Source organism: Orbicella faveolata, unplaced genomic scaffold, assembly GCF_042242905.1.
Source record: "Orbicella faveolata isolate gen_17 unplaced genomic scaffold, um_ofav_v1 contig_13, whole genome shotgun sequence".
NCBI lineage: Eukaryota > Metazoa > Cnidaria > Anthozoa > Scleractinia > Merulinidae > Orbicella > Orbicella faveolata.
The window spans coordinates 11,102,616-11,115,294 of NW_028301540.1; the positions used below are offsets into that span (position 1 = coordinate 11,102,616).

Below are 12,679 nucleotides of genomic sequence, written 5' to 3' on the forward strand. Positions count from 1 at the left end.
GACCCAATGTCGGATTGAAGAGCGGAGAGAAGAGCGCTTTCCGCGCACGCCTATTTGTCACATATTAGGCGTGATCACGTGCGTACCCAATTACAAGTATCCAAGTACATCTTTTGAACTTGGTTATTTGTGATTGGACATCTACGCCGTTCGCGCGACAATTATGTGAGTTTAAAGGCTTCCTCTTGTTTCCCAACTGTTTGAAAAGCCCTGGCCAAAAATACTTGCAAGTAGTCGCACTAGCGTAGAGACTTGCGTTGGGTGACCAAACGAACTCGCAAGTTTCCTCGCAAGTACAAGCTAGTCGCAAAAAACCCATTTCAAAGCTTCAGGTATAGTCTCGCACGACCAAAATATAACCATCACTCAGATATATCCCGTATTTTATTGGCTAATAAGTTGCTATAACAACGAATGGGCGTCACTCAGTTTGCTTTGACTCGGGTTGGGTGGGAAGACGGTGAAAAACTTGCGTGCAATTTTGAACTCGACTAAATTGAGCGCAAGTCATCGCAGGTCAACGCAAGAGCACGCAAGACCTGACCAAACGGACTCGCAAGTAGAATCAAGTTTTCAACTTGCGTCTACTTGCGAGTCCATTTCGCCTTGGCTTAAAACGTATGAAAAATACTACTTACGCTTTCGCCTAGAATAAGTTCTTACTTGTATCGATACGATTAATAAGCAATTGGACCTCGTGTCGTGCAATTCAGAGAGTAAGCGTGCCCTTTATTTCAGCTTATTCGCCTGATTATATTCTGAATAGTACTCAGCTCGGTATAAAGACTATTGAAAACTATTAAACAGAGACTTCTATTAGGTGATAGTTGATAAGGTTGAAGGTTAAATCAGCTATCACCTCAAAGAAATCGGGAGCAAATAATCTTATCCTTTTAGTAGAATTCTGGCTAAATTTCTTTCAAATAACGATTTCCGATTATTTTTCTATGCTAATAGTATTTTAAGTCATACCTCAGCAAATCCGCCCACGGATTGAATTGCTGTTTGAAACTTGCAGCTGTTTGCACACGCACATTAGTTCATTGAAACGTTTAGAGGTTTAGTCAAAGTTGCACGACGGTCAACCTTCCTGAGATCTAAACTATCCATTGATATTCAAAATCTTCCTCAAAGAATTGCAGAAACGAGGAAACGTTGCCCTTATGCAAGCTACCTCCAGCCACTGCACACTACTAGCTGATAGTGTACGAGTAGCTCAGCCAATCAGACTGCAGCACTTGCATTAGTATACTAAAATAGAATTCTGTTCATAGAAGTTACATGGATGGTTTATAACGATACAGTCGGTAGTGATTGGCTCTTCAAGGAATGTTTTCGTACTTGTTATTCTTATTACATTTCTGGCAAAGAGAGGAGCATCCTGACTTTATGCTGCCACATGTAAATACAATTCCATCCTGGAAAAAAAAAGACAAAACAATTCAAGACAGAAAACAAACTGAAATTCAATGTTTCAATAAAAATTGATTTTAGCTCGCTTTACATCATGTCCGGGTAGCGGAGTTCGTGATTTACCAGAAAAAAATTATATTGCCATACAACGTCACAATCAAATTTAAGTTTGCTCATTCTAGAAATTCTCTATAGCGGCGTTTTCCACAGTTGCTTTCAAGCTACAAATAATTTGTAGCCAAGCCATTGCCAAAGACCACATGGGTCTGTATTACAACGAACACACGTCAAAACGTTGGGGATAGAGAGGTACTGTCATTTTATCAGTTTAAACGCGTACGAGTAGAAAAATCTGATCGAGAACAAACTTTCTTCATACCCATATTAATAAAGTTCTCGGTATTTTTTTTTTGATATCCAATCGTGATCACACATTGCTTTTACCGCACTGTTAAAATCTCACAGGACGACAATTTTGAAAAGAACGCCTTAGAGGTACCAAGATCCTGTTTTGTGGGCGTGGCTTCAAATTTATTCCACCCCTAAGAAGTACCCGCGTAAATGATGTCAAAATTAAAAATCAGTTGATTGTCAAATACCTCCTGTCAGTATTGTTTTCAGCTCAATACCCTAAAAGGTGGCACAAAAGCTTGCGCTGTGAACCTTTTTGAGGCTGAATACCCTAAGAGGTACCAAACCCCTTTTTGACCCCCTAAAAGGTACGACAAGCAACCCCGTCCTTTTTTTATAGGAGTCGCTCCCCCGGGGCCTGCCCTTAGTACTGAATAGGGTAGGGTGTGGGGGGAGAGCGGGACTTTGACTTCTTGGGTTTGATTCTGTAGCACGCATAATGGCACTGTGCAGCATATTCTACCTTGATAAGAGATGGTACTCCAGCCCAAAACTGGTAATTAGGACACATTTCCGGCATGCTCTGAACTCCAAACTTGTACTTGTTAATTAAAATTCCACCAATTACATAAACAATGAGCAATACGAAAAACCTGGAAACAATGAAAAAAAAAATGCAATGAGATAAAGGACTATTATAAACAAAACAGATCCAATAGGCACACGAACAAACAGCACAATTGATTGTTCTTTACTTTCTATGAAGGGTCAACAAAGTTCACGCAACAACAAGCTAACCAGCTCTACACGTAGTGATACTTGTCATGAGAAGATTAAGTTATTCACTAGTTAGTGACTGACTTTTAGTCTGTATTGTGTTGATCATTCAACCATCTTTGGCTGTATGGTAGATAGTCCAAACGCCTTGTATATAGGCTCTATGTCTCACTACTCGTTTTGTCCATGGGCTAGCTTTTAACAATGGTTCTCACGGTTGTCATGTTTGTGTGTTTTCGATGACCTAGGCTGGGACATCAGTAGACGGTTTTCGTATAGAAACTATCTTCTGTTGTCATGTTCGTCGGTTCGTCATTATTGTTTTGTCTGATCGCCATGTTCTGGCTTGCATTTGAGTTCAACCGGCCCGGAGCTCTTTTCAGATCACATAGCCCAAGATCTAGAACTCAAGCAAGTCTGTTAGTAGTTAAGGTATTTAGCTTGGTTCATTGACTTCGAGAGCTAAATAAAGTTTAAGCTCTAAGCAGAAACTGTTACTTGGTGAAGAACCAAACGTTAAATCCTTGAAAGGGATTAGACTCCTTGGTGCCTCTCTTATTAGCGAGTGCGGTTAACATCCTAACACGTCAAAACATTAACTCATCCTTCATATCACAATGTCTATCTTAATATGGACACCCTTGCTGGGGACGTTGCGCTTCAATTCCCGACCATAACAACAGCAGTTTTAACTGGCCCCGTCTCCTGCATCTTCACTGTTATGGTCAGCAGGGGACGTTAAAGAACCCACACACTCATCGTAAAGAGCAGGGCACGAAGTTCCCGGTGTTGTGGTCTGGTCTTTGCCCATTCTGCTGTTGAAATGCTCGGAGACATTGGCTGTTAAAGCTACTCTACAATCCGAGGGTAAATAAAGTATACTACTACTACTACTACTACTACTACTACTACTACTACGACGACGACGACGACGACGACGACGACGACGACGACGACTAGCACGACTAGCACGACTAGCACGACTAGCACGACTAGCACGACTAGCACGACTAGCACGACTAGCACGACTAGCACGACTAGCACGACTAGCACGACTAGCACGACTAGCACGACTAGCACGACTAGCACGACTAGCACGACTAGCACGACTAGCACGACTAGCACGACTAGCACGACTAGCACGACTAGCACGACTAGCACGACTAGCACGACTAGCACGACTAGCACGACTAGCACGACTAGCACGACTAGCACGACTAGCACGACTAGCACGACTAGCACGACTAGCACGACTAGCACGACTAGCACGACTAGCACGACTAGCACGACTAGCACGACTAGCACGACTAGCACGACTAGCACGACTAGCACGACTAGCACGACTAGCACGACTAGCACGACTAGCACGACTAGCACGACTAGCACGACTAGCACGACTAGCACGACTAGCACGACTAGCACGACTAGCACGACTAGCACGACTAGCACGACTAGCACGACTAGCACGACTAGCACGACTAGCACGACTAGCACGACTAGCACGACTAGCACGACTAGCACGACTAGCACGACTAGCACGACTAGCACGACTAGCACGACTAGCACGACTAGCACGACTAGCACGACTAGCACGACTAGCACGACTACTACGACTACTACGACTACTACGACTACTACGACTGCTACGACTGCTACGACTACTACGACTACTACGACTACTACGACTACTACGACTACTACGACTACTACGACTACTACGACTACTACGACTACTACTACTACTACGACTACTACTACTACTACTACGACGACTACTACTACGACTACTACTACTACTACTACTACTACTACTACTACTACTACTACTACTACTACTACTACTACTACTACTACTAATCACTTACAACAGTGTCACCTTACCCCAGAATTACATTGAGGCCAAACTTCTTTCAAGCCAAATTGCATCTCGCTCACTATTATTGCCATTGTCTACATCTTGTATCAAGAAATGTTACGCACAGGTACATGCCATCAAGTTGACAATGGTACTTACACTATTAACAAAATACTTCCAGCGCTCAGCCCACCCGAATCTAACGGAAAACCATCATCACATGCGCACTTGGATGTAAAAGTTGTGCTCTAGCAAAGAACAAAATTGAACAAATTGAAGTAAACAAAGGCAAAGGCACCTAAGTCGTTTTAGTAGTTTCTTTTTAAAGGTTACCAGTATGCGAAAGAAGTGCCGTTTTTCGTGGAAGGTGTATGGCAGGGTTACCTTTCAGATCAAACATTGTGTACAAAAACCGCAAGGGTTTCGATCCCCGGGTGGATTATTCTTTATTGCTGCGCTTCTCTCCCTCCTTCACTTCCATACTGACCCAGTTTTCCGTGGAAAGGAACACACGCCAGGCTGTGGGATCTGCAATTAACGAGGGGGGCATAGGGGCCTATTAGAAACCAAAAAACCGCACAAAAAAATCGCTGAAAACCGCAAAACCACAATAAATTTCGTCCAAAACCGAAAACCGAATCTCTTTCTGTTATTTAATTTTTATAAGTCTAAACTTGTTTTACTTTCGAAGTTCTTTCAGCATATCTCCTCGTTAATTAGTGCAGAACTCGTCATAATCTAAAAATTTGCTTTATTTATTTTGTACATTGGCTCCAGACCTACGCAATGTGAAACTAGAAAAAAAAAAAAAAAACAGCACGATACCATGATTTTAGGTGTTTTTTGTTTAAAAGAAACACCACATTCTGAGACTGCTTTTTAACTGCCATTGCCAGAATTTTCATTTGTGTAGGCACAATGGCAGCCACATTTTACAACCAACAAACAGTCTCTCCTTTGCTGTTATTCCACGCGAACGGAGTGGGTGAGCACAATGTTATTCCGACGTCGACAAAAAGGGGAGACAACTTGCAATCGAGGTATTAATAGAAACTCGATGGTCCACAGTCTAAGGTCAAAGTCCACACGTTATTATCCCAGCCGCGTGATATTTGAGAAATAGTCTTTAGCTTTGATGTTATCTTTAGCTTTTCATAATCTGCTTGGCAGCCGTTACGACCCAAAAAACGTCTGCTAAATTAATTACATAATCTAAAAATTTGCTTTATTTATTTTGTAAATTGGCTCCAGACCTATGCAATGTGAAACTAGAAAAAAAAAAAAAAGCACGATAACATGATTTTAGGCGTTTTTTTTTTTGTTTAAAAGAAACACCACATTCTGAGACTGCTTTTTAATTGCCATTGTCAGATTTTTCATTTGCGTAGGCACAATGGCAGCCACATTTTACAACCATACAAACAGTCTCTCCTTTGCTTTTACTCCACGTGAACGGAGTGAGTGAGCACAACGTTATTCCGACGTCGACAAAAAGAGAAGACAACTTGCAATCGAGGTAATAATAGGAACTCGATGGTCCATAGTCTAAGGTCAAAGTCCACACGTTATTATCCCAGCAGCGTGATATTTGAGAAATAGTCTTTTGCTTTGATGTTATCTTTACCTTTTCATAGTCTGCTTGGCAGCTGTTACGACCCAAACAACGGCTGCTAAATTAAAGAGACTAGGCTTGTCATACATCGCTTAAAAGAAAGTCTTGGTAGAAGGCTATATAAGTGGTCCTTGGAATTAGAGTTTTAGCGGGACTGCAGGGTGTAACTTCCTTGACAAAACCAGAAAAACCGTAAAATGCATTGGAAAGAAAAATCCGAAAAACCGCCATCATGGTTGACAAAAACCGAAACCCAAAGACTGAATTGGGGAAAACCCGCAAACCGCACAAGACACCAGAACCGAAAAAGCGCAGTTTTTACGTGCGAAAACCGAAAAACCGAACCAAACATTGGCTAAATCCGCAAAACCGAAAATCCCAACGCCCCCTCATTAACTGTTTCTTCCAAGCAGTTTTTCAAACGTCCTTTCAAAACGATCATCTTTGTGAGAGGCTGATGAGAAGTCAAAAGGTTGTTAGTTTCTCTTTCAGCCAGGGATTCGTTTTTACTTCGTGAAATGTGCCCATATTGTGATATAACGAACGAGTTACACAAACGAACGAACGAGTTACTCTGGGATGTAACGAACTAGCCTCCAAGATAAAAAGTTTACAGCTCAACATCGCCAGAAATTCGAGACATTTGAGCCCGCGGATTTAACAGCGGCAATTTGTTAAAAAATAAACAAAATGGCCGTCGCGAAAAGAAAGCATTCGGCGGTGGAAAATAAATTTGATGCGGTCACTTGCAAGAGCTCCAGGTAAGAAATGTTCACTATTACTTGCTTTAGCTCTCTCCATTTCAACAATGCTTTGTGCGGTATTTTTGAACCTTGGTACGTTCCGGCTCTCTGTTTAAAAATATAGTGCATGGACGACGTATTTTCCAAAATGTTTAGTTGAAAATTCGCTTTCAACTCTTCTCGCCACGTATAATTGTCAGACATAGCAATACACAAAGAGAAGGAACAATTTCCCTCGAAAAAATCAAAATTCCCGCAGAACAAAGTGGTAAAAACCGCTGGGAAAAAACAATGACATGGGCTCACATACGGCCGATGAGAAGCAAAAGTGAAGCATACACAAAGTGAATTTGTATTTAGTGGTTAAACCACTGATCTCAAATATCGTATTAACGTAAAAGTAGAGAAAAATATCTTTCAAGTGATGTCTTTTGGAGCAAAATTGGAGCATAGACGGCCGAAATATCGTAGTTCAAAGATAGCGAATTTTGGGATTTTACCGTGGATTGCCATGCGATGTTCACCGAAGGCGTTTTCTTCGTGGTTTTCAAAAGTAAAAAGGAAACATCGAAATTAGTCGTATGGAGCTGTGAGACCCAAGGTGAGTTATTTTGACATACATATTTTTCATTCCTGTAAACACATTTTTACGATCGCATTCGGTTTGACGATTATCGTTGGTTATAAACTATGAGTTTTGATTCTGTCGATAATTCTCCCTCTACGCCTTGTAATTTTTCGAGTGAAAACATCTCGCAGAAAATCTTCGAAAAGAAGCATAAAATTGTAAGTCTCCTCTTTCATTTGTGCACGATGTGTTTTGTGATAGACCAGTCTATCGTGTCTGGCATGCACATTTTTGCATTTGCTAATTCTTCAAGAAATATTCCATTAAATATCTCATTCTTCATACATTTTCTTTGTACATTTGGCGTTCGATTTCTTCGCTGCAAGGTTACAGATACCGCTGGATTTTACATTCGCAGGTTCAAATGTCACCGATTTCTGGCGATGAAGGGAACGCTAAACTAAGTATTGTACAGGCTACATACATATTCTGCAACGCTGGTTAAGAAGACCTCTAACACGCTGGCTACTTCTCCAGGAAGTTTGCTCTCATCGCATTTAAGACCTATTTGGAGGCGCCTGTGGGGAAAGAAAAGCGTATTGGTTACTGTGGTTACCTTTACTGTACAGAAGTCTATTATGGAACTTAAAACCGAAAATACACTTCAGATGAATTTGCATTATAGTTGATCGCTGTTTTTAGGGACATCATATTCCACGCCCTTGTTCAAACAATATACGTATGCAAGACCTCTCCGACAGCTTTCAGCGGCGAAAAACGGTCATTACTGTGTTTTAAATAAAGTTCAATATTTGGCTCTCTATTTCAAGATAACGCTAGAAGTTATCCTGTCTCAATGCAATCAGAAAAACTAAACATATGTTTGAAAATCCTGACGGATTATGTTAAAAAAAAAAGACTTTTTAACCTGGTACACTGGCAGACTTTGCCCTGGTTAGAAAATTATTGTTGTAGGAGTCCATCCAATGTTTTACCACCGAAATTCAACCAATGGACAACCTTAAATGATGAGTAATGCGCGGATAAATGCTAAACAGGCAACAACGACAATAACAATGACCACAAGAACTATTTGTACCCTATGACAAAAGAAAAAAAATTAGAAGCAGAAATTATTGACACAAACCTTTCGTAACCTTTAGTTCCGACGTGAACGCTCTGGTAAGTTATGTAGGTAGTTCCATCTTGATCTACTCTAAAGTTAGCTACAGTGGAGGCACATGTGTAGCGTTTATGGCTATCCGTATCTTCTTGACACATCTTAGAGAAAATAAACACAGCAAACAAGATAAAAGTTACAAAATTGTAACTTTGGAGGATTCTCCTTAAAAAAGGAAAAGAGCTATAAAACCTAGGTTTTAAGATCACCTGCATCTCCTATGTCACTAAAGGGCAAATCCACGATTTTAGACAGGGGGCGTCGGCCGCCGGCCCTCGAACAAGAAAAATAGGGGGATTCTGCAGGGTCTGCAGAGACTCTGCAAAAAGTGCAAGCCAGCGAGTCATGCGAGCCATTCCGGTTAGCCTAAACAGCCTGCCCAGCCTAAAATTAATAGCTTCCCGCACCCCGCTATAAAAAGGGTTTCCTCAGTTAGCTTGCGGTTAGCCAGTAAGGGTTATTGGCCCGCATCGCTCGCTTGCTGGTTAGCTGGTAAGGCTACATAACACTCCTTTTAACCTAAATAGCACTGTGGTTCGCCTTACTTAGGTTAGTTAGCTTGTGGCTAGCCTTTTTGTTAGGGATCCTGCCTCGCATGCCTCGCATGCCTTGCTGGCTTGCATGCATCCTTGGAGACCCAGGGACTGCTAGTTGTAACGATGCGATATTTAAGGGCGACGCGATAGTTTCGGGCTAAAGTTTACATTAAGAGCGGGAGAGGTCCTCTCCCGCTATTGAAGTAAACTTTCGCCCGAAACTATCTCGTCGCCCTTAAATATAGCATCGTACCGACTTGCAACCCCTGGCTCTCCGAGGATGGCTCGCATACTAGTAACACTCGATTTTGCCCCTGATCGTACACATTAAGCAAGCCAGGGAATCCACTCCACAACCTGCACTTTGCGAATTACATTCCATACATTGGTCCTGGAGAAAGCTTTCAAGCGCTTGCTGACAAAATTGATTTAATTTGTTTTATTTGTTTCATATACTCACCAGCGCATTTTCGCAGCCAGTACCCAGATTAAACTTTGTGCAGGGATTCCAGGCGTAATCTATCATAGTCTGCGAGGAAGTTGCGTCCTTAATATTTATAAAACTGTAAATAAACACAGCAAATAGGAAATAACTAAATAACTAAATAAAAGAAGCTAAAAAAAAGCTAATAAAATGACTAACGTGTTTTGACGTACTTTGACGCATGATATTAGAAATACTATCTAGTTGCCTGGACCTTTCGGTTTTCAACAGAAATTGCAAAACAAAAAACCGTTCCAGTATCGTCTTTTTAATTACAACTGCACTGCTGCTATCCTTTTTTCCTCAGTATCTCTCGGTTTGCAGCTTAGAACGACAACTGAGCTAACTACCTGTCTTTAGGCTAAGCCCCATTCTCACTTAACGAGAAAGCCACATTTTAGCAATTAGCGAGAATTAATTTTCGAAATCCTACGGACACAGTTTAATCAAAGGTTGTTAAGTAAATTCAAACACCATTCAAAAATCCGTTGCTCATAGAAACAAGTACTTAGAACTTAGAACAAACTAAGTACTTAGAACAAATCAGGCGACAACACCCTCAAAAGGGGGGAGGGGTGGATTGCACCCGACCCTCTCAGAGGATTTCTTTGAATGAGGATTTAGTATGTGATGCTGAAATTTCGGTAGCTGTTCATTCACCCGAGATTTTAACTTGTCGACTGTCTCTCCAAGGACGTTTGACAATGTCAGGTCCACGAGTTGACTACTCGAAATATACGTCCCATGACATTGTCATAGCAACCACATCAGTTTTGACATTCAAATTAAGCCAAATCTCGTCTTGACAAAGTGAACTATGTCATCTTGTAGAGCAAACCAAAAGCTATCTATTCAACGCAATCTATAGACCATTTCTGAATTCGCTTGTGCCTATCTTTCAAAGCGAGTCTTCGTGGATCTTCGTGCAAAAGGAGTTTGATATGAACCCGCAGGTGAAATCGTTTTCATATGAATGGTTTCACACGAAGACTCGTAACTCGGAAATGGCTTATTTAGATTTGGGCTGCAGGATATGTCTTACAACGAAACCTAAGGGGAGGCAGAGGATAACAGAAATTACTTGCGTGACTGTGAGCTCGGTTGTGTCACTCAAATCAATAGGGAATAGTATAGACCACAACAATATAAACAAACAGACAAGAAAAGAATCCTGTCTCAACAGTTTCAATTTCGCCCAAGGTCAGTTTCTTGTTCACTGCTTTTCATCACGCAGATATCAGGAGAATACCTCCTTCGCTATTTCCATTTATCTTTATAATTCAGGTTAATACATTCAAAGTCTCGTTGTTTCCGGAAAGTCGCCCTTTCAACATTGAAATTGTATCACTACTTCGGAGGGTCGCTACTCACTCCTTTCGGAATGGTTGCCATAAATTGACGATAGGGTCCAATGCGGACAGTCTGCCATTTCGGAGAGTTAACATTTCGACTTTGGAACAGGAGGTGCTATTTTGAAACAACTGATTTCGGTGCATTGTTTGACAACAAGACAACGAAGCTTATATCCCACTGAGGACTGCAATAAAAAGAGGTCCTTCTAATATACCAAATCTGCTGGTCACGACACGTAATCGATCCGATCGCAATAGGCGAATTCAAGCTCATAAAATAAAGTTGTCGGTGAAAATGGAAACAAAGGTACTCACGCTGGTGTTGTACCTCCGTCGATTTGCCTCAAGCTGATGACCTTTCCATTGCTTTTTCTGCACGAACATTCGTCAATCTTTTCACAAATCTCGGCGAGAGTGTCGAAGAACTTAAACGCGAACAGAATCCAAACAACGAGGAAAGCTCTCCATGTGTTGAAATTCGTTCTCCCCATATCGAACAAACAAAACGTCACGCAAGGCAAAGGCTGTTGGTTACCTGGCTTCCGGAGTGCGATATTCAGAGCAGAATGCTAGATTTTTGGCACCGCGCCTATCCCAAGCTTGAAAAAAATGGCGGGAATTTCGTCTATCGTGTTAACAAAAATAGTTACGAACTTTATATGATTTCCCAACAACATTTTAACGTCACTAATGGAAAGCTGGTGTATTGCTTTCGTAGGGAATCATTTTTTTCCGGCCAAAATTAACGTGAAGAAGGTTTCCGAACCCTTTATTTCCCCGCGGAAATCTGTCTTCGATGCAGAGACACATTTGTTTTACAAACAATCTTTAAATATTGCATCCATATAAGTATACTACTGAATCTATAAACAAGAGAGCCTCTCAGCAGGCTGGCGGAATGCCGGAAAAATATTCATGCTTGCATAAAGACATTAACCAAGCGACATCCTCGAGTGCCTTATTAATTCAGTCCCCCGTTCTTTCCCCCATTGCTTGAGCCCGCAAGTACGGTTAGGTATACGCAGATCGAAAGCTGAGCAGTACGTTTTTTTCCGCTCTGAAACCGTGATACCGTGTTTCTTTTTTTTTTTTCTGTACTTAGTTAAATAACCCGGAAGGACTCCCAAAATAGGACGGGGGTGCTCGTCGTACCTTTCAGGGGTTACAAAAGCGGGTTTGGTACCTCTTAGTGTGGTCAGCCTCATAAGGTCCAAAGCAAGAGCTTTTGCTTTAAACTTCTCGGTTATTGAGCCGAATAATAATAATAATATTACAGGAGATAATGTGTCGTTCTAAGATTGGTATCTTTAAAGAGTGAAGAAAATTTCAAGCCAAGCCCACAAAACAGGATTTTGGTACCTCTTAGGGGCTCCTTCCAAATTTCCTACGAGCACCCCCGTCTTTTTTATATGAGAGTCCCCTCCGGAGGGTAGGGGAGAGGGGTAAATCGGCAGAATGCAGTTAACAGAATGTTCAGAAATGGGTCACAACTTTGATTCACGAGCCTGTCCGCGATACCGGATATTGTAACGAGGTGTCAAAAGAACGATATAGCGATGATACAAACTTCTCGATCGCGTGCGACAAAATCACCCAAGCGTATGGCTGACAGAAATAGTTTAAAAGCAAGTGAAATCTTTACTTGACGTTGAATTTCTAACACGAGTTTTCAGTGAAGCATTGTTGTATTACATGTATTCGAAATAAAATCCGAAATCCGTTAAGGTGCTTCACACAGTTCACAAGAAAGCTCTGAAACAACAGATTTTCGATCGTAACGTGCTGTATAAGTATAAACAGTCCACGGA

At 41.4% G+C, this 12,679-nt stretch overlaps 1 protein-coding gene and 1 long non-coding RNA gene across 3 annotated transcripts; one reads left to right on the forward strand and one right to left on the reverse strand.

Moving 5' to 3' along the window:
- Positions 1-366: 366 nt before the first annotated feature.
- Positions 367-12,604, reverse strand: LOC110062652 (cation-dependent mannose-6-phosphate receptor-like). 2 transcript variants are annotated; one of them, XM_089284642.1, is made up of 7 exons: positions 11,187-12,431; positions 9,496-9,598; positions 8,467-8,600; positions 7,804-7,897; positions 4,556-4,644; positions 2,288-2,417; positions 367-1,418 (listed from the first exon to the last, which is right to left on the reverse strand). In XM_089284642.1, exons 1-7 carry the CDS (start codon positions 11,360-11,362, stop codon positions 1,323-1,325), a joined length of 822 nt encoding a protein of 273 aa, XP_089140768.1. In that variant the 5' UTR covers positions 11,363-12,431; the 3' UTR covers positions 367-1,322. The 2 variants fall into 2 exon arrangements, with proteins under 2 accessions (XP_089140768.1, XP_089140767.1); XM_089284641.1 differs by lacking the exon at positions 367-1,418 and having other exon boundaries at positions 1,471-2,417; positions 11,187-12,604.
- On the forward strand, positions 7,110-8,142 carry LOC149114979 (uncharacterized). The gene is made up of 2 exons (XR_016205967.1): positions 7,110-7,352; positions 7,738-8,142. It is a non-coding gene; the product is annotated as an uncharacterized LOC149114979 (long non-coding RNA).
- Positions 12,605-12,679: the final 75 nt, after the last annotated feature.